This window comes from Lupinus angustifolius, chromosome LG18 (genome assembly GCF_001865875.1).
Source record: "Lupinus angustifolius cultivar Tanjil chromosome LG18, LupAngTanjil_v1.0, whole genome shotgun sequence".
NCBI classification, from domain to species: domain Eukaryota; kingdom Viridiplantae; phylum Streptophyta; class Magnoliopsida; order Fabales; family Fabaceae; genus Lupinus; species Lupinus angustifolius.
In genome coordinates, this window is record NC_032026.1 from 12,390,228 (window position 1) to 12,415,242 (window position 25,015).

At 35.4% G+C, this 25,015-nt stretch overlaps 2 protein-coding genes across 2 annotated transcripts; one reads left to right on the forward strand and one right to left on the reverse strand.

The window, feature by feature from the left end:
* Positions 1,625-10,668, forward strand: LOC109333248 (ABC transporter B family member 26, chloroplastic-like). Its single transcript, XM_019568624.1, has 18 exons — positions 1,625-2,287; positions 2,383-2,510; positions 3,319-3,361; positions 3,704-3,748; positions 3,848-3,970; positions 4,062-4,165; positions 5,401-5,455; positions 5,542-5,612; positions 5,708-5,810; positions 5,989-6,199; positions 6,482-6,555; positions 7,142-7,198; positions 7,290-7,364; positions 7,827-7,901; positions 7,991-8,272; positions 8,669-8,733; positions 8,818-8,878; positions 10,200-10,668. Exons 1-18 carry the CDS (start codon positions 1,835-1,837, stop codon positions 10,278-10,280), a joined length of 2,106 nt encoding a protein of 701 aa, XP_019424169.1. The 5' UTR covers positions 1,625-1,834; the 3' UTR covers positions 10,281-10,668.
* LOC109332251 (inorganic phosphate transporter 2-1, chloroplastic-like) lies at positions 13,313-21,880 on the reverse strand. Its single transcript, XM_019567168.1, has 3 exons — positions 21,070-21,880; positions 19,687-19,878; positions 13,313-14,304 (listed from the first exon to the last, which is right to left on the reverse strand). The coding sequence occupies exons 1-3, from the start codon at positions 21,823-21,825 to the stop codon at positions 13,492-13,494; spliced, it is 1,761 nt and encodes a 586-aa protein (XP_019422713.1). The 5' UTR covers positions 21,826-21,880; the 3' UTR covers positions 13,313-13,491.

The following is a 25,015-nucleotide window of genomic DNA, read 5'->3' on the forward strand; positions in this document are numbered from 1 at the left end:
GTAGCAACTCAGATAGAATTGAAGAGATAAAGCTAGGCCTCAAAGCAGAATTTGAAATGTCTGACTTAGGCAAGCTATCCTACTTCCTTGGAATTGAATTCAGGCAAGTCAAGGAAGGAACCTTCATGCATCAAAGAAAGTACACTCAAGATGTACTAAGAAAGTTCAATATGTTGAACTGCAACTCTGCTGAGACACCTGCAGAGACCAATCTGAAGCTATGCAGGCATGAATATGAAGCTGGGATTGATAACACATTGTTTAGACAAATTGTTGGTTGCCTAAGGTTCCTTTGTCACACAAGGCCAGAGGTTGCACACAGTGTTGGTGTTGTGAGTAGATTCATGAATGATCCAAGGAAATCACACCTCATTGCTGCCAAGAGGATTCTTAGATATCTAAGAGGCACTCCTGAGTTTGGAATTCTGTTCCATAAGCAAACAGAGAACAGAGTTCAACTGGTTGCTTATTCTGATTCGGATTGGAGTGGAGATCCACTAGAAAGGAAGAGCACTATGGGCTATGTGTTCTTCCTAGCTGGTTCACCAACATCCTGGTGCTCCAAGAAGCAAGAGGTAGTGGCTCTATCTACCTGTGAGGCAGAGTACATTGCAGCATGCCATGCTGCGTGTCAAGCTCTATGGATGACCTCCTTACTTGATGAATTGGGAGTTGATTTTGATGGTAAGGTAGAGATGTTAGTTGACAACAAGTCAGCTATCAATTTGGCTAAGAATCCTGTATGCCATGGACGCAACAAGCATATAGAAAGGAAATACCATTTCCTTAGAAATCAAGTTGAGAAAGGCAAGATACAATTGAGGCATTGTGAGACAGCTTTACAAATTGCTGATATTATGACCAAATCATTGAAGATAGATAGATTCAAAGAGTTGAGGAAGATGTTAAGTGTAGTTTGCTTGTAGTTGTTTTTGAATTAAGGGAGAGTATTAGAAAATTGTAATTCAAATGCTATTTTTAGAAGGTTGTTATAGTTAGTTATGGTAGTTAGTCTATAAATAGAAACAATGCCTAAGTAAGTGAATAACAAGCTCATGCATTCCTTTTGATTCTTTCATTCTCATCTTCTCAATTTCTTATCAAACAATTCTGCATCAGTTTTAGTGTAAGGTATATGCAACTCATCTTCTTCCAACAGTTTGGAAGTTGAATTTTGGAGGAAGAAAAGTGAAAGAGAAGACTTGGAACCTGTATATTAAGTCTCCAGGAAAACTCTTGCTCTTTTAAGTCTCCAGGAAAACTCTTGCTATTTATTATGTGCACTTGATTGTTAAGCTTTACATTTAACTTGAAGTGTTGTATAAGATAATCAATCGGAGTTTTAGGGGGAATTACAACAAGAAGTGTGCACGGCTCTATCCCTTGTCAATCAGAATCAGCGAGTGAGACATGGATTTGTATAAATTAATATTATTTTTTAATTTTAAACAACTAGATACACCTTTGTTCTGTTTTTTTGACTTTTTCTATTTGCTTTTCAGCGCATCCTTACTTCCATTGCATTATTAAACAAAGACACAGTTTAATAGAATAGAGTTAAGTGGTAACGACCAAAAGGAAAGGAAATAAATGATTAAAGAAATACAAAATTAATGTAATGAATACAAAACGTTGCCGTAGTTTGCATATTTTTGTGTGGTAGGTGATAGAAGAACCAAGAAAATCAAGCTTGGAACACCTTAACCATACCTTCATTTCCCACGTTCTCGGGTCTGATAGACATGGACCACAACATTGCATAGCGCGCTCAAGCTCCTCCAACCTTAACCCGAAAAAATCTATCTTCATTGTATCTGTTCTCTTCTCTGTCACCATGCCTCTTCTACTTGCAGTTACACAAACACAATCTCTGTTAATTCCTTCCATCACTTATCACAACAACAAAACTCAACCTCTTATCATCAAAGCCACTCAGAAGCGCTTTCCTTTCACCACGACGCGAAAAACCGTTCATTCTCGGCGCATTCTCTTAACCTCTTATCTTCCAAAATCAGCTTCCATAAACGGGGCCAACTTCCAGAACAATCCAGAAGCTTCGAATGAAGTCAATGCTACTGACTTTTTTCACAGACTCAGAAAATGGATTCAGTCGTTTCCTTCGGTTTTGCCAGGTGGAAAATGGTGGGACCTATCAGATGAAGATGTTGAGGTTCAGGTTCTGGCTCAACCTGTCACTGTGTGGCGCGCCTTGGCTAAAATGTGGGACCTTGTTTCTCGTGACCGGTGGGTCATTTTTGCTGCTTTCACTGCTCTCATTTTCGCTGCGGTGTGTTTCCTTGAGTTTTTGTTCTTCTATGTTTACTTCATTAAATTTCCAATTTGAGATCAAAGTTGCGAACTTCTGTTAAATGGGTGTTTCAGGTTTCTGAGATTTCAATACCGCATTTCATGACAGCATCAATATTCTCAGCACAGAGTGCTGATGTTACGGTTTTTCACCGGAATGTGCGTCTGTTGGTTCTCATGTGTACAATTTCGGGAATATGCAGGTCAAAATCTTGTATGGTCGATTCTCCCTTTTACCTGTTAAAACTTATAGTCATATGATTATTCTGTTTCCTTTTTTCTTCTTCTTTCTGTTCTTAGTCTCTAATTGCTGTTACTATAAGAACTTACATAAAGGATGCACTTGAATTTGCTTAGCTAAAAGGGGATAATTATCTCTGCTTTTTGTGTGTTCTATCCTGTATTCCTGTTTTAGTTGTATATAATATACTAATATAATGCTCTTATTCCTGAGTAATTCTAAAATGTTCTAGTGAAGCTTTATATCTGGTTTATTAATATTTTATAGGATTTAATTTTAATGCGCTCTTTGTGTAGGTTTTTGCATAGTCAATCAATTATGTATCGACACATCATTACAAAGATTTGATTCCCTCATAATAACTACCTCCTCACACATTCTGTAATTTGTGGTTGATTGATGGTGTAAAAAACTTTATAATGATATTGCATCATAATTAAACTCTATTTTATATTCAATGCTACAACATGTAATGTTATGCCATGTCAAGTGTTAGTTTTCTACTGTTGTAGGGTTACTATATAAGAACCTCTCGTTATTCCTCATAAGATTCCTAGGACAGCTGTAATAAAGAAATATAAATTGAGAAATTGATATGTTATCATGTATCATCTAATCGTATATTGAAATATCATCATCGGTGTTTGACTTGTTTAATAGATCGAAATTGAACCTTTTCTGCATTCAATGGTTTTAATACTGTTTCAATTGAAACTTTTCACTTGCACGTGGGTTATGAGGATTCCTGACAAGCTTTTTCCTTGCTGCAGTGGGATCCGAGGTTGCTGTTTTGGCATTGCAAACATGATTTTGGTGAGTTTCTCTGCAGGATAAGCTTGAATGAGGTTTTACTGCACTACTACATAGTCTGTAATAACTAACTAATAAGAGTGTCCGGAGGGAAAAGTTAAAACTGTAGATGCAAAAAGAGCCATAGCTTCTTTTTGGTTATGTAGATTAGAACATGATAAAATTAGAAGTATAATGTATTTCGGCACGAGCAATGGCCATCACCCCCCGCCCCGCCCCAAAAAACCATATATAAAAAAATGACTGTATTGGTTCTAATAAATGAAATAACCATGTGTTTCTTCACATGTTAGATAATGCTGTATGGTACCGTTGTATGGAGATTTAACTCTGCAATTTGTTCAGGTTAAGAGAATGAGAGAAACATTGTACTCTTCCCTTCTTCTTCAGGTTCTGATACACTTAATAACTGATCTCTTAGTCTTGCTCCTTTTATTTATTTTCTCTTGGTATGTGGTTTAACACATTTCACCCGTGTCCTTATTGTAGGATATATCATTTTTTGACACTGAAACAGTTGGTGATTTGACTAGTAGGCTTGGGGCAGATTGTCAACAAGTGTCGCGGGTTATTGGAAATGATATTAACTTGATATTGCGCAATTTGCTTCAGGTTGGTTTAGTTATGAAAGATGCATTGTTCACAAAAACTGTTGTCCCAAGCTTTAGAAGCTTTAATTGTTTTATTTTTTAAATCTTGTTAGGGGACAGGTTCGTTAATCTATTTGTTGGCTTTGTCTTGGCAACTTGGTTTATCTACATTACTGATATGCTCCATACTAGCTGCAGTCATGCTACGTTATGGGAGGTATATTCTTGGTTGATTTTCTTCAAATTCATCCTTTAAAAACATGAGACTCTATTTCTAGGGACATACAATGGACGGTTAGAAATTAGTAATGTAGAAAATTCTAGGAATTTAGTATTACAATAAGGCAATGAAATCATACCTTGAAGTACGCATACTTAAATCTAGTTATACATACCTTGAAGTATGCATACTTAAATCTAGTTATACATACCTTGAAGTATGCATACTTAAATCTAGTTATACACGAATCTATTTATAGATGAATTGAGGCTTACATGAATTAGACATTCATGAACTTAGGAATTGTTAGGTTATTAGATTGATCTTGTAATTTCTTGTGCAATGCCAATCATCTCTAATCCTCTATAAATGGATGAATGACCAATAATGACTAAAGCATAATTAGATTAGAAATTCTCTCAAGTCCCCATGCCAACCAATGTTCTGTTATCTTACATGGACAAGTGATTATTGAACTTTGCTAGGGGCAGCATGTGGGTGGCCTGGGGCCTGGTGCACGAGGCTCCCACCCAATGGGGTATGAAGAGGGTAGATTATGCATTCTAGTCTTACCCACATAAACGAAGAGACCGTTTCCAGGATTTGAAGTTGTGACCTCTTTGCCACGAACCAACAAGCTTACCATTGGACCGAGACTTACCCAAAATGTGCACTCCCCAAATCTCTACCATAATCTACTCTACATAATAAGAAAGACACTATGCATCCATTCTCTCAACAACAACAATAACTAATCTTTTTCTCACTAATTGGGGTTGGCTACATGGACCAAACAATGTCATAATGTTCCACTGCCAATCATGCCTATAGACAAACCATTGATATCTAAACCGGTTGTAATGGTTTCACATGTTATTTTCTCTTGTTCTCCTTCTACTTCTACTTCTGGTGTTTGGGCTACCCTCCATCTAATCTACTCTCCTTACAAGGTTTCTACAGGACTCAGGCTTCTATGGGCTGCTTTCTCTCTACTAAAAATGGCCAATAAATCCTTGTGTTACAATAGTGTTTTTTAGATGTTCATATATTGCATTAAGGAAGATGGATCAATGCATGAGATTTCACCCGGTGGGATATGAGAGGGTAGACGTTTATATATTGCTTTGTAAGATAAAAAACGTTGATGTTTTAAGCTCTTCCCAAGCTTCTGTCCTACCCTGTTTGTATTCTTTATTTCATTGGTGTTAATTTGGCTATATATTCCTGCATAGGTACCAGAAAAAGTCAGCAAGGTTGATCCAAGAAGTCACAGCTTCTGCCAATGAAGTAGAATAAGACACCTAATACTATTACTTGTTCTGTATTTTTATAAATGCCATTGTAATAACGATTTTCTCACTAACTAATCATAGGTGGCTCAGGAGACATTCTCACTCATTAGAACTGTCCGTGTTTATGGCACAGAAGAAGAAGAACTTGGAAGGTGACAATGCTATTATGATCATATTGTATTTATGTACTCATCCATTCCTATTGTTCTGATGTTTTCACATGTGTCTTGTCCGTCTCTATCTATAGGTACAAATCATGGCTGGGGAAATTAGCTGACATAAGCTTGCGACAAAGTGCTGCATATGGATTTTGGAATTTAAGCTTCAACACTCTTTATCACTCAACTCAGGTACAACTAAGTGTTTCCAAAATCTTTTTTTTCTTTCCATTTTCCTTTCCCCCTTTAAACTTCAGTCTCGCTGTTGGAAGAATGTTTGCTAGGATTAATAGTAAATATTTTTTGTTATTAAATTCCTGTTAAACCTTTGTACTTGACTTCTGTTTTATTGGAACATTTAATCCTATAGGTTATTGCTGTGCTGTTTGGAGGAATTTCTATTCTTGCGGGTCATATTACAGCAGAGAAACTTACTAAGTTTATACTATACAGTGAATGGCTAATTTTTTCAACCTGGTGGGTGGGAGACAATATCTCCAATTTGATGCAATCTGTTGGGGCTAGTGAAAAAGTATTTCATTTAATGGATCTCACATCTAGCAGCCAATTCATAGCTAGAGGCAAGTATTTTTATGAGCTACGTTTCAACTATTTCATTGAGTGAACAACTTCTTATTAATTTAGTACATTGCGGTTAACAGTATAACATACTATCAGGTGCTTGGTGCCCTGTAGTTTGCAACTTCCTTGCGTCCATTCTCACTTCCCTACCAATAATATTAGATAATTGAGTGAAAAAACAAGCTCATATGGTAGAAAATAGAAATAATGTATTCTTGCATAACTTTTCTTCATTGTTTTAATTTTACATATTTTGAAGATTGGGTTTAACTTTATTACAGGAGTAAAGTTGCAGAGCTTAACAGGGCAAATTGAGTTTCTAAACATATCTTTTCACTATCCTTCAAGGCCAACGGTAGATCTCCTATTGCTAACATCTCATTTGACTCCTAGATTTTAAACTTTCATATTTGATGCTCGTTTTGCTCTCCGGTTACTTAAGTAAAGGATAAATTGTTCTACAATAAAAATAAAAAGTTCAATGCTGAATTTTTTTAAACCACTCCCCTCCCCTCAAAAAACATGGGTTCATACATCAAGAGTGTATGCTGTTGACAGATAATCAGTGGTGATATAGTATGCTATTATCATCTTTCTAGGAAAATGGATGTTTAATATTAATGTTGATTAAAAAACATTCTTTTCTTCTTTGGGGTTGCTAGAAGAGTTTTTGGATCAGTGTATACGGATTTATCTAATGGTTCCTCATTATAACACTGTGCATGCAACTTCATTCTTCAATACAAATGCAATTTCTGAAGTTAGTGGAATGGTTTATATTCTGGGTATTATGTTGACTTCTGAATTCTTCTGGCACCCTTCTCTTTCTCTCTTTGCATGGTTTTTTTAACCAGTTACATTCAGTTTTATTGTCCATCCACACAAGGTTAAGATTATCAGTCAGTCATACAAGCTCAATTAATGACAGGGCACTGTAACAGGTACCGGTAGTGCAACTTGTAAACTTTGTTGTCCATCCCAGTGAGGTGGTTGCAATTGTAAGAAAGTGCTTCTTGTCTCTTCAATTCATTCATTCCTTGCCTTTAATTTGGCTGAGATTATTATGTTGTTTCTTTTGATTTGGCATAGGTTGGTCTTAGTGGTAGTGGAAAAAGCACACTGGTAAACCTTTTACTCCGTCTTTATGAGCCTACAAATGGTCAGGTAGAGTTTGGTTTTCAATTCTCATTAAAACTGACAGTGAATTTGATGTCAATGGGATATTTAACATGAATTAAAAGACTAACCTCTATAGTTGGAATAAGTGCAAAGAGATGGAATTATGTTTTTTTCGTCCTTTGTAAGAAAAAGTGTATAGAAATGTCATTGTTTCTGATTCCAGCTTCTAAGGCCTTGGATTCAAATATTCCTTGTTATGTTTCTCTTCAATTCTTCATTTTATTACATTCACAACCTAAGAAACACTTTGGTAGACTATATTATGAAAATTTATTTTCATAATGTTAATTTTTTTAGCATAAGTCACCATTTTTCGCAATCACATATATTAATTAGAGGCTTCTCTCAGAATTAGATATGAAGTACTCGTAGCCAGATATGCTGGTAGTATTGTTAGAGCAGATACTTTCAACATGACTACTTTCCTAACATGAAGTTTTGTCGCAGATTTTGATAGATGGAATCCCTCTTAAAAACATGGATGTCATCTGGTGGAGAGAGAGAATTGGATATGTTGGACAGGTTCTTAAATTCCCAACTTTGACGAAATTCAGTGAATCACTCGCATGCATATGGCTATTTTCTCCTAACCTAAAACTTTGTTTGTTCAGGAACCAAAGCTGTTCCGGATGGATATTAGTTCAAACATCAGATATGGATGTGCTCGAGATGTAAAACAGGAGGATGTTGAATGGGCTGCAAAGCAGGCCTATGCCCATGACTTCATCTCTGCACTTCCCAATGGTTATGAAACACTTGTTGATGATGATTTGTTAAGTGGGGGACAGAAGCAGCGAATTGCTATTGCTAGAGCCCTTCTCCGGGATCCGAAAATATTGATCCTTGATGAAGCCACCAGTGCACTGGATGCTGAGAGTGAACATAATGTCAAGGTCTGCTTATGGAAACTACTACAAGCCAATTGGCAATTTTTAGTGTCCTGAATAATTGCTCACACTACTTTGAGCACGGGTAGTAATTCGACATGGTTAGGGTCGAGATTCGGTAAAGCTTTCCCTGGCATTTCTAGGATTCAAACCCATGATATTGTAGGCAAAGTTTGCCTAGAATCCAATATCGGGGGTTCAAATCTTGGAAGTCGCTACCATGTGGAAAGTTTTATCTAAACTTTAGTGAGCTATGCCTGTGGGAAAAAATAACAAGTTTGTCTGTGGTCTCGATCTACTTCCACCACAACCAAGCATTGTTGGAAGTTTGACACAGTAAAGTTCAAGTAAGAACTATTAAGAAATGACATTCATGGTTGAGTTTCCTTTATATATGTGCAGGGTGTTCTTCGATCTGTGAGAAGTGACTCCCATTCAAGGAGAAGTGTTATAGTCATTGCACACAGGTAGGACTTTGTGTTGTCAGAGTCATTTAAATGGTCTCACAATTATTAGTTTTGAAGTTAAAATGTATGAACTGGTTTATACAGGCTTTCTACCATACAAGCAGCTGACAGAATTGTTGTGATGGACAGTGGTCATGTTCTTGAGGTTGGTGTTTTGTTGAATCATTTTGAATGCCCTAAATATTCTTATACATAATCCTTTTTGAAGCTTATTATCCATGATATTTTCATCAGATCTGTTCTCTTTTTTTGGTATATTGGACTCAGCCTCTTGTGGTTTGGCCTGAAAACACTTTATCCCCTGTGCTGAACTTTGACATTTTACCTCATTGTGTTTTATGTTGGCCTCTTCCCCCATTTTCTAATTTTTAAAATCATTTTTGGTTAAATTGTGATAATTTTCTTAAGTAAATATCATTTATATATCTTTCAAAAATATGTAAAATATTTACTAAGTTATTGTCTTGCATTTAGTCACAATAAAATAATAGTTTCTTGAAAAGATATGAAGACTTAATTGAAAAATATTGGCTTTCTATTTTTTAATTAAACTGAATAACAAAATTTTTTTTAATCAAATGCAAAATATGAGATGATAATTTTTTCTATTTAAGTATGTAATCATATAGAAAGTAGCTTAATTGAAGTTAAAAATTAAAACGACTCAATGCACGAAATTCTCATCTAAGATTTAAATAGAGTTCACAAGGCAAGCAAAGCTAGTTGAAGTTAAGCATATAAAAAAAAGTATATTATTCAGATATCAGAGAACATTGAAACAATGTGTTTGACTTCAAATTATGTCTTTCTATTTTTTTAGAGCAATTATTCTATTGTGAATATAAGCAGACAGTAACTTTTGTAATATTTATAATTTTTTAAAGATAAATAATTGATATTTACTTTTAAAAAAATCTATCACAATTTGACAACAATTGATTTAAAAACTTAGAAAAAGCTGGAATGGAGTCATTGGGTAACAATATAAAATACAAGGGGGTAAAGTATTTTAGGGGCAAACCACATTTGGGTTAAATACAATTTACTTTTTTTTGCAAAGTGGTTTGCTCCATTACCAATGTAAAGCTCACACGCTTATGAAAAAGTTGGGTTAGAAGGTTATACATATTCTCTGCGTGCCAATTTTATGGGTTTGAATTTGACTCATCAGACTCTTCTGCTATATCATGAGAAGTGATGGATATAGCATATGGGATAGAACCATGAAGACAGTGATTGTTGCAATATTTTCATCTGATTGTTCAATAATGTGGAGATGAAACACACATTAAGTTGCCCTTGTAGAACTTATGAGTAAAATAGGCTTCTTTAAAATCCCATGCAAGAGTGAAACTCATTGGATGTTTGTTATGTGTTGAATGAAAAACTATACCTTTTTGTTTTTTTCATTATCTTTTCTTTACCATAACCTGAAACATTATTGTCATTAACTTGTGTTCCTGCAGAGTGGGAGTCACAGGGAACTTCTATTAAAAGATGGTTTATATGCAAGGTTGACTAGAAAACAGGCTGATGCCATGGCATGATTTTAGTTTTCCATAGCAGCAGATATTCTAAATGCAGAATAGTGGGGCAAGCAACTTTTTTACTTGCTAACCCATATATTTATAGATACAACAAAAAATGGTGAAGTTTTAGTCAAGGAAGAAATGTGTATTGATGCAGCAGATTCAGTTCAAAACCTCAGAAAGGTTTCACAGTATCAGGTTTTCATGCATATGCGGAAAAGCATGAAATTAGGTCCATGGTGCTTATTGATCTTCAAGTTGCTGATAAGTTACATTCTCTCATTCCAGTAGTGAACACCTGGACCATGCCTGAGTTATATCTCACTTTGTACTCAACTTGAAATGTATGTATAAATTCTTTTATATATAATTAATAAAAATAATAAATAATTTGTTAATAACTTGACTGTATTCATTCCAAAAAGGTTAAATATGTAAAAGTAAGACACCTTGAAGCATCTATAAGATTGTTACAACGTACTAGGAGTGTGTATGAGTAACCATGCAGAGATGATAGAATGCATAGTAATAATGGATTCTATTGAAAATTTCAGTAAGTTCACAAATGTTCCTTTTTCCGCTACCCTCTAACTTCCCCAAACGAATGTGGCTTTTCATTTTTGTCTGATTTTACCTTGAATATGGCATCATATCATATTCTAGATGTGAAGGTACTAGTAGTAGAGACATCTACGGAAATCATAACCAGCAAAACAAAGTATGACAACTTTAACATTGTTTTATAACATTTTCCAATGGTACTTCAGAACTTCAACAGTTATTTATCCTCATGTCTTGGAATTATTATAGAAGAAGCAATACATTGTTTCAAATAGTTGCATGGTTATGCTACATGAGAAATCTACAGACAAGAAAAAATACAAATCATAAGAAATTCACCAACATAGTTTACACTTGCAAGTGGATACCAAAGTTTATCTCTTTCAATTCAGGAGACATCTCTGGAGTTTTGCAAGAAAGCGGCAGAACATAGAAAAGCAGCAATGATAGCCAAAAACCACAAACCAATCATCATGGACACCCCAGCAAACACCAAATCTAATACACCATTGAAGCTCAACCCCACCATCTTCTTTTTCTTCTCCCCTTTCAGCTCAAGTCACTTGATGAGAGTCAATCAAGATATTTTGACAGATTTAAGGAGAAGAGCAAGTAACTTACTTTAGTGCTATACTGCTATGGATTCTTGGTTTGAAACATTCAACTTATAGAATCAGAAGGTGAGGAGGATGAACACATGCATATATGTCAGAACCGCCAAATGTACCAGATTTTCTGGATTGTCGGTGGCGGTGGGAGAGAAAAGAAGCAGGAAGAGTTCAAAAAGGTTTTGGGGAACGAAAAACATTCTCAAGTTAAGTGAAAGATGAAGTAGCTCCTTCTATGATAACATGATTACATTACAGTTCACTCTCGGTGTTGGTTTGTCCTCTCTATTTTACTAGCAAAGCTGTTATTTATTCCAAACTTCAAACTTTATTGCAATAATAAAAAAACGGCCTAGTCAGCAATACTCTCACTTAGTGAGATTTGGTCGGACAGGATAAATATATGTAAGATTATTTTATGATTATTAAGTAACAGCATTGGTTTATTCTCTTTAAACTTGTATTGCAATTTTCTACAGGAAAAATAAAGGAGGGCCTCACAAACATCCTTCGATCAAATAAAAATAGAGATAGAGCCTTGATGATTTAGCAGGGGAAGTATTTTGGACACAAATAGTAAAATGAGTGGCAGAGAGATAAATGTTTTAATAAAAAACGTGTATAGATAAAAAAAATACGACATAAAATAAGCATATAAGATGTAAAGTATGATATTCAAAACTTTACACTAATAACATGATTCCATTTAGCATATAGTTTTTTTTAGCTTAGCATCCACAGAATTAGTCCACGTTGTCCGTGTGTCAAATAAACATTTTAAACATTTATTATTATTGTTATTTTTGTTTTATTATCATTGACATAATATAACATATGAGATATATCTAGGACAAGAAATAACTGCTATGCACCACATATTTGTAGTGGCCATTGGTGCATATTTGCTGTCCACAATGAAGCCATTTCGTTTATCATGCCGTTGTGATCGGTTAGAAAAAATATATTGAAGTTAAAATTTAATTTTTAAGTACTTTTTTTTACTATTTATGACTTATAACACATGAAGTAACACTCATTATAAGATAAAAGATATGATCCAACTTCAATATGATTAACTGAGAGGGGGGAATAAACAGTTGAGAAGATACTAATCCATATCATCTCATATGTGATGAGACACAATGAGAGTGTAGTTGTTAATATATGTAAGGAACAACGTGACACCAAACTGGCGTTGTGCTTCTTGGACAAACATAAATGTTTTGATTGCACAACTTTGAATTGCAGCTATGCTGAAAAGTTTTATTCACTCGTTAGGCCTAGTGGATCAGCACAATGTTAAAAAAAGATCCAATGAGGTATGCTTCTAAGTTTTTGTTTTTTCTTAACAGTTTTATGTCTGCATCACATCTTAATATTAATGTCTCACTTGTATCTTTTTCTTATATGGGACTAATATGGCAGCACAACCTCACCTCTGTGTAATAGCTCTCTTCCATGATTTTGTTGATAATCGATTATGGAACTAAGTTAAAGTTAACTGCGTGCATTTTGATAATGAACTTTTCACCTTTAATAAAATTGAAATTTCACATCATGTAATCACATCCTACATAAGCCCCTTTTTGTAAAGAGTTTAAAATCTATGCACTGGGAGTATAAAGTTTTTTACACTGTCAGCACATCATCCACTGTTGATATGTATTACTTTTGTTTGAGAGTCAATAGTGTTTAATAAATTAATGATAGATGATTTGCTTTCAGTGTAAAAAATACTTACAGTGTATACATATTGAATTCTTTTGTAAATTTAAGAAACCGAAGGAGTTCCCAATAGGCAACATGTAAATAATAACTTCAGACACATTTTATGTATTCCTGCCATCTAGTCCAGTTCTATATTTATTACTTACAAGAACATAAATGAAACCACACTTTGACAAAAGAATCGGTCTAGAGAGTCTCAACACTTCAAGATTTTTTCAACTTGTTCATGTACCCTTTGATTCATATTCTGTATTACAGTATTACTGAAGAATGCAAAGAATATGGATTGAAACAAGACAAAAGAAGACAAAAGCCTTAGATAAAATGCACGCTCATAAAATAGAAGACAAAAGCTTAGTCAAGATCCATGTGTAGAGTACGGATAGCATAGCACCAACTGGAATAGTGACTGCCCATGAAGCACAAATCTCCTTCACAGTTTCTGATCTAACAGTGTTAAGCCCTCTTGCAAATCCTACACCCATTACTGCACCAACTAGAGTATGAGTTGCCGAGATCGGAAGCCCCAGCTTTGAAGCAAACAGAACCACAGATGCTGCTGCAAACTCAGCAGCAAATCCTCTAGTTGGTGTTAGTTCTGTTATTTTCTTTCCAATTGTAGCTATCACTCTATAACCCCACATCATAAGCCCTGCGATGATTCCGAATCCTCCCCATGCAAGAACATCAGTTGGAATAACAATCTCAGCTCCTCCAGTAGTGCCTTGAAGAATAGATAATGCTCCAGCCAGAGGACCTATGGCATTGGAAACATCATTTCCACCATGAGCAAATGACATGAAGCATGCTGACATTACCTGCATGTATCCAAAGACTCCGTAGACTATTTCCAGTTGAGTACCCGTCGGACCTTCAATATCAGAAAGGAATCCCGGCTTTTTGTTGACAATTTCCTCTTTCGACTCGGCTGGTAGAGTAGCAGGCTCAACAAGGAGATGGCCAAGCTGATTTCTGATGATTCTGTCAACTATAAAAGCACCACAAGTTCCAAGAGCTAAAGCCAGGACGAGTGCCAAAGGAATGCTCTTGTTAAGAGGGAAAGCAACAAAAGAAACCCCAGTTACACCAAGAAATACAGCGATTGGAGCTGCTGCTTGTCCTGGATTTGGTGCACTGTACACAAACTGTATGGGAGAAAATATTAGCAAAGACTTTGACATATTATCCTAATTTCGAGTTCGAAAATAGTCGGAATTTCTTTTCCAGAATGATTTGGCATTGCTTTTAACCTTCGGATGGATGAGTTATTCCTACTATGTATGTGACTTATCTTGGCAAATTATGGCAACAATTCTGGTACATAACTATGGTTGTATGTGATTAGGTTGGAGCCTTTTATTAGAAGCTTCTTTGATTTCCTAGTCATGATTAGAGGGTTTACATAAATGGTAGAAGCACAAGTCACAAACCACCAATATTAAGGTCTATAATTATCTGCTATCAACTAGAACTACTGTTATGAAAGTAAATTGTAATTCAAGTCTTAATATGTAGTGTTGTGTAATTAGAGAAGAAATTGTAACTTGTCTTTTATAGAAACAGTTTGAAATTCTGTTTAGTTAGTTGGTTGTTAAGCTTACTATAAATAGTAAGTTGTTTGCTTTGCACACTCAATGAGAAATAACACATTGCATTGTTAATTCACTTCTTCTTTCTTTCTGCATTTTCTAATCTTCTTCTTCTCAACAAATTCCAACAAATCTGGTATCAAGAGCTTAAGATCCAAGGACCTACGGGTGAGTGTGTGTGAAAAGGATCAAAGTGAGTGTGCAAGAAAAGGGGCATTTTTCGATTCGCTGAGGGTGAATCAATAGCAAGAAGAAAGGTGCAGTTTGCTGTAAGAAGATCAAGAAATGGTGGGAAATAGTACAAACCTTCAATCAATGGGCCTCCCAATCCTCACTGAGAAGAATTGGGATCGGTGGAGGACACAAATGAGGGTATTGTTCTGCTTCCAAGAAGTCAGTGAAGTAGTTGAAGATGGATACACAGCACTGAGTCTTGAAGCAACAGAAAACCAAAGAATTTTGCCGCATAAAGAAGCAAAGAAGAAGGACAACAAGGCTCTATTCCTGATTCATCAATGCGTGGATGATGTCCACTTTGAGAAAATTCAGGGAGCCATCATCTCCAAGGAAGCTTGGGATATCTTGATTCGAAGTCATGAGGGTGGAGACAAGATCAAAAAGGTGAAATTGCAAACTCTTAGAAGGCAATATGAACTTCTACACATGGAAGAGGGTGACAAGATTGGTGAATACTTCACCAAAATGCTAACCATAACTAATCAGATGAAGGGTTATGGGGAATCAATCACAGATCTCATGGTGATTGAGAAAATCATGAGGTCTCTGCCTCAAAAGTTTGATTTCATAGTGGTTGCTATAGAGGAGTCCAAAGACATCACAGAGATGAAAATTGAGGAGCTTCAAAGCTCACTTGAAGCTCATGAAATGAGACTCCATGACAGAAGCTCAGGTGCAGGGAAAAGGGCAGAGCAAGCATTAAAGGCAACCTATGAGGATAAGAGGAAAGATAAGAAGTGGAGAAATAAACCTGATCAGAACAAAAGATGGCCAAAAAACAATGACAGAAGTAGAAGCAATCAAGACTGGACAGAATCATCTGATAAGAGAGGAAGACCAAGAACAACTAGCCAAAACCAGAAAAGATTTGACAAAAGGAAGGTGGAGTGCTTCAATTGCCACAAGTTAGGCCATTACTCCTATGAATGTCCTAATGATAGAACAAAACAAACAAGGAGTCAAGAAGAAGCCTATGCTGTGCAAGGAGACTCAGACTCAGAACCATTGAATCTAATGGTAACTACATATGCAGAAAGCTCACAAACTGAGTCTTGGTACTTAGATTCTGGATGCTCCAATCACATGAAAAGACACAAAGAATGGCTAACAGAGTTTGATTCCTCAAAGAAGAGCAGAGTGAAACTTGCAGATGATAGCTCACTAGAAGTGGAGGGAGCTGGAAATGTGGTGATCACAAGACAAAATGGCTCAAAAGAAATAATCACTTATGTATTGCTAGTACCAAATATGAAGTGTAATCTACTAAGTATTGGCCAGTTACTTGAAAAAGGCTTCAGTGTGGTAATGAGGAATGAACAACTTGAGTTTTCTGATGCAAAGAACAAACTCATACTCAGAAGCAAATTGACCAAGAATAGAACATTCCAAGTCAACATCAATGCAGTAGAAACACAATGCTTGGCCACTATGAGAACTACTGATGAGAGTTGGCTATGGCATTCCAGATATGGCCATCTCAACTTCAAGAACTTGCATCAACTCGGGTCAAAACAATTGGTAAGTGGAATTCCTACCATATCTCTACCTGAAAAAGTATGTGAAATTTGCTTGATAGGAAAACAAACAAGGAACTCCTTCAAAACAGAAACAGAGATGAGATCCAAGTCCATTCTAGAAGTTGTACACTCTGATGTGTGTGGCCCATTTGAAACACCATTATTGGCAGGCAACAAATACTTCATAATATTTGTGGATGAGTATAGCAGAATGATCTGGATAGATGTCATGAAAGCTAAGAGTGAAGCATATGAAGCCTTCTTGAATTTTAAGGCAAATGTAGAAAAGGAGAGTGGCAAGCAGATCAAATTACTCAGAACAGATGGGGGAGGAGAATATACATCAACTGAATTTGAAATCTATTGCAGAAAGAATGGGATAAAGCATGAGGTAATTGCACCATACACTCCACAACACAATGGTCTAGCAGAGAGGAGAAACAGAACCATCATGAACATGGCAAGAAGCTTAATGAAGGAGAAGGAATTGCCTCAAAAGTTGTGGGCTGAAGCAGTATCAACATCAGTCTATATACTGAATAGGTGTCCAACAAAGAAGCTTGAAGGGAAGGTACCTCTTGAAGCATGGTCAGGCAAGAAACCAGGGGTTAATCATCTCAAGGTATTTGGATCATTAGCCTTCTGTCACATACCAGACCAGAAAAGAACTAAACTTCAGGACAAAAGTGAAGCCAAAGTATTCATAGGATATCACTCAACTGGAGCCTAGACTCTATGATCCTATCAAAGAAAAGGTTCAGATCAGCAGGGATGTGGTAATCCTAGAACAAGAAAAATGGGATTGGCAGCATATGCAAACCTCTCTGAAGAGAATGATCCATGTGAGCATAGAAGATGAAACTGAACCAGAAAAACAACCTGAAGTAACCATTGAGACACCTAGAATTCAGAGATCACAAAGAACAAGAACCTTGCCAAACAGATTCAGAGACTATGAGTTGAATGCAGATGATCAGATCAATGATGAAGGGAATCTGATACACTTAGCACTAATGGCTGAAGCAACTCCAATAAATGAAACAGAGGCTCTGAATCAGATAGAATGGAAGTTGGCAATGGATGAAGAAATAAAGTCTATAGAAAGAAATGGAACTTGGGACTTGGTTGAACTACCTATTGGCAAAAATCAAATAGGAGTCAAATGGATCTTCAAGCAAAAACTGAATCCTGATGGATCAATCTCAAAGTACAAAGCAAGACTAGTGGCAAAAGGGTTCTTACAAAGACAAGGCTTAGACTACAAGGAAGTATTTGCTCCTATGGCCAGAATTGAGACTATAAGAGCAGTGATTGCAATAGCAAGTGCTAAGAATTGGGGGTTGTTTCAGCTTGATGTAAAATCAGCTTTTCTCCATGGACCACTAATAGAAGAAGTCTATGTGCAACAACCACCAGGTTTCGTGATAAAGGGTAGAGAACAACATGTGTACAAGTTAAACAAAGCCTTGTATGGATTGAAACAAGCTCCAAGAGCTAAGAACAAGAGGATAGATGCATTCCTGAACATGGTGTTTACATAAAAGGTATAGAAGGAGAACTGCTCATAATTTGCTTATATGTTGATGACTTGTTGCTAACATGTTCAAGTCAAGAAAGCATGGATGAATTCAAAAGGGTCATGAATGCAGAATTCGAAATGACTGACTTGGGAAGATTGAGCTACTTCCTAGGACTAGAATTTGCATACACCAAAGAAGGAATCATGCTACATTAAAAAATATATGCTAGTGAAGTCTTGAAGAAGTTTAACATGGACTCCTGCAATTCAGTAGGAAGTCCAATTGAAACAAACTTGAAGCTGACCAAGGATGAAGAAGGAGAATCAGTTGATGAAACCATGTTTAAGCATATTGTAGGATCATTAAGATTCCTATGCAATAGCAGACCTGACCTTGCATACTGTGTTGGTTTGGTGAGCAGATTTATGTGCAAACTAAAGAAGATTCATCTCATAGCAGCCAAGAGAGTGTTGAGATACATAAGAGGCACTATGGACAGAGGCATACTATTTCCAACAGGAAGACAAGGATCATCAGAACTGGTATTGATTGGTTATGCAGATTCTGATTATGGTGGGGATTTGGTTGAAAGAAAAAGCACATCTGGATACTTATTCCTACTCAACAATGCTCCAATCTCTTGGTCCTCAACAAAACAACAAGTTGTAGCACTCTCAAGCTGTGAAGCAGAGTGCATCTCAGCCTGCTATGCAGCTTGTCAAGCTGTGTGGTTAGAAGAACTGTTAAAGGAGATGAGGATGAAATTGAAGGTGCCTCTGCAGCTACGGATTGACAAGATTTCAGCCATTAATTTGTCAAAGAATCCAGTAAGCCATGGAAGGAGTAAACACATTAAAGTAAGGTTCCACTTCATTAGAGACTTGGTCAATAAAGAAAGGCTACAAATGGAGTATTGCAAATCTGAGTTGCAATTAGCAGATTTATTCACAAAAGGCTTGAGGGTGGATCGGTTTGAAGAGTTGTTGAAGAAGATGGGAGTGGTATCTCTCAAAGACTTGTCTTAAGGGAGAGTGTTGAAAGTAAATTGTAATTCAAGTCTTAATATGTAGTGTTGTGTAATTAGAGAAGAAATTGTAACTTGTCTTTTATAGAAACAGTTTGAAATTCTGTTTAGTTAGTTGGTTGTTAAGCTTACTATAAATAGTAAGTTGTTTGCTTTGCACACTCAATGAGAAATAACACATTGCATTGTTAATTCACTTCTTCTTTCTTTCTGCATTTTCTAATCTTCTTCTTCTCAACAAATTCCAACAACTACCACTTCTTAAAGGGCCTCAAATTGAATAGAAGATACTTTTCAGTGCACCAAATCTATTTAAGAGAGTGCAGGAATGTAGAGAAGAGACATTTGTGACTATCCTGTTGTGTATTCGAGAAATCAATTAGTAATATTTCCATGATAGTAAAAATATTTAACTAAAATATATGTTTGGATTTAGTGTCAAGGATGAAAGTTGGATTCCAAATTCAGTCTTTTATATTCCAAAATTTGAGCAGGAAACTTATTTTGGAAAACAAGCTTTTGTGTTTGAATTTTTTTCCTAGACTGCTATTGAATGCAACTCAGCAAAGTAAATCATTTAAATATGTTTGATGTAAATCAATAATCATGTTGGGTCAAATCCAAAATAGCAACTGCATACCCTCCTTATGCATTTATAGACAAGAAATGATGCAGCTGCTCCAATTAGTGGTGAGAAAACCCATGAAGAAACCACCCTAGCTAGCGAACCCCAGAAAACTGCTCCAGCTCCTCCATAGACTAGGCCAAATCCTACAATTGCTCCAACAATGCAATGAGTGGTAGAAACTGGCCAACCATAGTATGATGCAACCTGCATACAACAAAATAATGAATAGCATTTTCGTTGGGTTGTTTGCATATATAACAAAAACAATTCCTTTTTACTTTTCTGCTATATTGGCCTAGTGCCTCACTGCCTCACGAAGCTCAATGAACAGGTTCGTCCTGAAAAACTTCGGAAGATCGCTGGATGCAATGATCACCTTAAAGTGCTGCCTCAGTGCCACATATAGCTTCAAAGCATTATATTTACATGCACCTTAATCATTTAAAAGAGAAACGTGATCTTTGAAAGAAATATGAAGAAAACTTAGTTTCCAAAAGCATTAATCTTTCATTTGGGATATGGATGCTCCTTTCATATCCTGTTACCGTCCGGTTTCCAATTACAAGAAGTCAAGAACATAGCTGAGGTAAGTTAAAAGAGAAGTGGATGCCCCTAAGAAACTACTTAGTGGCATGACTGGCGTCTAAAAAGATGCCTAACATGAAAAAACTATGCACCCACTACTTTCTCGTTTCCAGTTCTTGAATCATGCTACATTAATGAATATTCTAGAACTATTCTCAAGTAGCCATACACTTATAGTATTTCTAGCTTCATCCTTACAGACTGTACATTAAGGGATACACCAATGACTTAAAATTCAAGGTTATGTCATTTGTAAGTTGTAATGGCAAAAGTAGAAAAGGAAATATAGTCTTATACCGAGTTATGAATGTTACCCTATGTAGTAAGAAATAGTGGCACACCAAGAGTTTTTTAAATACTATTTATATGCTCATAAGAAGCATTCCAATCTCACAAATCCTTGTAATTCTCTCTCGTCTATTACATCACAAGGGTGTTAATACTAAAGCAGCTAAGTAAAACAGCCATAATTAAAATATCAATACGCTACCTTTGGAATGATTGACCAAATCAAACACCAAAACAAGCTTCTAAGAGTGAACACTAAAAAACATCACATTGCATTGTATTGTGTTCGTCGATTATTAGTGATCACTTGAAATCTTTAGCAGAAAACATTAACAAAATAACTCAGGAATAATGACTTTGCTAACTCACAAGTATAGAATTGCCCAAGTTATTATAAATTCTTGGTTACCCGAGTACTCAAGTAACACTTAACACAAACTAAAAGAATATTACATTCTTTACTGGATACAGAACAAGATGAATATATATACATCCTAAACAGGTATTTGGAACCAAAATTACCTGTAACCAAGTACCAGCAGCAGCGAGTGAAGAGAGCAACCCAGTGAAAAGAAGACTATCTTTCCCCTGAAACGCATCAGCAACAAGAAGACCATTCTGCATTGTGTTTGTAACATTACTCCCCATAAAAAATGCTCCTGAAAATTCCAGCACTGCTGCTGTTAACACTGCCTGCCTCAGTGTCAAGGCACCAGAACCCACAGAAGTTCCCATGGCATTTGCAACATCATTGGCGCCAATGTTCCAAGCCATGTAGAACCCAAATAACAAAGTAGCATAAGATAACAACTTAGTCTTCAAGGCCAAACCCTGCCCCAAAGAAGTCATGAAGAATGGAAAAACTAGAGCAGCGAATGTAATGCATATTGATATAGCAGAAGCAGTTCTTGGAGAAATGTTGAAGGCTTGTGCTATCCCAGGCAATTGATCATTATCTTTCTTAGTCTCTGCTGCATGTTGCTGGTGTTGGTGATGTACATTGTGTTGGATACCCTCTTTCTGTTGTTCTTCACCTCCAGAATCTGCAAAGGATGATAGAGAGGCAAAAGGGTGCGATAGTTTGGAGTTTTTGATCCTGAAAAGAGAAGAAGAAGGCTTTGGTGGTGAAAGAGAACAAGGTTTTACATGGTGAGTATCACTTAAAAAGAAAGGAGAGGTGTTTTTGTAGATGAAAATGTGAAAATTTCCAAGATGGAACAACCCTTTTGGAAGAGAAGTTGTGTGTTTGGTTGAAAAAAAGTGACTAGAGGGATTCATGTCTTGTTGAAGAAATCAAAGGGATAGAAAGGTAGAATAAGGGTAGCAAAAGAAGTAGAAAAAGTGAGTGGGGAATGTGCATTTCATTGGGTTGTTTTTGTGAAAGGACTCTCAATTATGAATCAAAATGTGATTTTTTATTATTTTTTATTTTTAAAATTTTTCTTTTATTCTTATGTCAAAATATGATAGGTTTGAGATAGGAAATGAGACACTAAATACAGTGAAAAAGAGTTTGGGGAGTGTATGTGTGGATTTGGCTGCTTGCTTTGGTCCATGGGAATGAGTGGTTGTTGTGTTGTGGCTTGTAAATTTTGTTCAGGACTTGTTTTCCTCACCAACCATGCATCGATATACCAACGTTGTATTCAGAAATATTGAACTGGAGTTTAGAAAATAGAAATCCACCCACAGTTATCCACTTATCCACATATCACAGAATCTTATTGACATGTGCTTGCCTCTTTGACTACATGTGTACTTCATGTTTTTGTGATGTGTTTTATGGATATACCTAAAGATAAATAAATTTTAAAGATTCAGATTTTTATTTATTTTTAAATTAAATAATATAAGAAATGAAAAATTCTTCTTTACCTTTATAATCCAACACTGAATGGTTCATTATTGGAAATTAACCTAATTCATTTAAAGATGATTTTGTAATAATTTGTAGTTGTACGTTTTTATCAGTTTTTGTATATATGCATGTAAAATGGAACGAGAATGATAAATTCTTTTTTATACAAAAACATGAATAATAAATTATGGATAAAGGTAGCTTATTTATGGTAAGAAAAATGATAGAATTTGAAATAATGGTATCTCAAGATTATATCTATACTACTTATAAAGTAAAAACATAAAATAACTAACTATTCATGGTGTAATTTATAGTTCCCTATTTTACCCTCACTATTTTCTATTTTCTACCAAAAAACTATATACACAATGTTCCCTTCATTCACATTATTATTTTTTAACCACATTTTTTGAGAACCTTTTAAAACCTCCCATTTGAATTAATTTAAAAAAATGCATGTTTGTTATTTTTTCAAAAACTACCACATTCAAAAAAATTGTTGCATATAAATTATTATATTTGATATTTATAGCATATAAATTATACATTATAAACAATAGGAGAGCGGGTTGACAGGCACGAGAGTGCCTGTCAACACGCTAGTAGATATAAAAGTTATATCTATCTAAATTCTTGGACCAAAACAAATACAAAATGAGACATGATTGAGATAAATTTATCAGTTTTTAATCAGTGTTATAAAAACCAGTTCGTGTCGGTCGGTTCAACCAGTAAACTGGTGAATCGGACTCAATACTGGTATGATACAGTAATTATATCGGTTATGCAATTATACCGGTTAAAATCGATCAAAATCGGTCATATTGGCCGGTTTTCAATTGAACCATACCGGTCATATCGGCTATACCGACCAGTTTTTATTTAAATTTAATTTTTTAATGAAAATGAAAAAAGATATTGGTTTTTTATTGATTTTTCAACATTAATGATAATATATTATATTTTTATATCCAATTTCACCAGTATGCGGTTTAATTAGTGAACTATCAGTTGAACCGCTATACCAATACCCTAACCGGCTTGATAAACGGTACAGTATTAATAACACTGCTTTTAATATTAAAATAATAAAACATCTAAACCCATAATTTGTTTGGTACCACATGTTAGAATTTATGCTAAGTATTAGAGAGCTCAACAAGTACTATCATTTTTAACATATTTAGGGAGTGTGGTTGCATACTAACTTACTGTCACAATCAAACCTTGTTTACTAGATCTGAATCATTAACTCCAACGGAAACAATCTTTATCTCAAATTCTCACTTTTTAGTGTGTATGAATTTATCAACAAAACTAATAAGTTGGCAATGATTACTAATATGTAATTTATGCTGATTATAATTTATTAGATACACTCACAGGAAGTAAAAACCAAATAAGTGAAAACGTAAATTAGGGGCTAACATAATTATTTAGACAGAGTTGGTTGTTTATTTCCTAACTTTGTTCTTTTGTAAAATTGATCTAATGGCATAAGGATGCACTATATCCTTAATTACTTAAATAGACTAAAAGTTACAAGATTCTTAAAAATGATAATTATTAGGAGTGATAGTACCCAAAGAAAATTAGCTCTTTACTTAAAAAATAAAAAGATAATACACTTACTAATACAAAAAAATATTGAATAAATCACACATGTGAGTTAACACTTAATTTGCTTAGGTATCTAAATAAATATCTTACTATCAAAATTGGTGAAAACAAAAAGTAAACATTTTCCATTTTGCAATTTGACAAATTAGTTGATGGGCTTCCTTTCATGTGATTGATGTGCCCTAACATTGTCAAAGGGAAGAGAGACGTTAGGAATTCTATAAGCCTGGCCCAGTATTTTCAGGATCTTGTACGTGTAAGTTCATCTTGATATATTGGGCCCTACGTGTGTCTCTAGCCCAAGTCACAAGAAACTAGGATCAAAGTCAATTAACTCTAGGATAGATAAAATATGAATAATTCTAAATTACAACCTACAAATTCATATATTGTAAACGAATAAATAAATGCAACGCTTTTATATTTTTAATATATTTGTTCTATCCCAATTCTAACCGGATAATCGCCCATCAGCCTCTACCAGTCCGGTCATCCTTGATCAGCCTAGTTGGCTATGGGCAACTATTCTACCCCAATTCTAATTGGATAATCACCTATCCATTCTGAGCATAGAGAATATGGTACCCTACATACACAAATCTCCGTCTCGGATGGACCCACTTATAACAAATTATAAATACTCCTAACACATCATTAACATCTATGATCCACCATTTAATGTACCTCTTACCCATAATTTAATATATCTCTGACCCACCATTTAATGTGCCGCTGACTTGCACCTGTTAGAGGTTGGCCAATGATGTCATCTCAGCATTCCATATGCTCTATAAATATGAAATATCATACATGAGTATAATTAATTCTCATTCCTCTCATTTATTACTGCATTTATTACTCAAACTTCTCTTTTACTCTCCTTATCTCTCTAGAATAACCAAGTGACATCGGAGAACCTTTTCAGTACCATCCTATCGGGTCTAGACGACATCCGACCAGATCTCTTGATCCTTCATTCCAATCGAA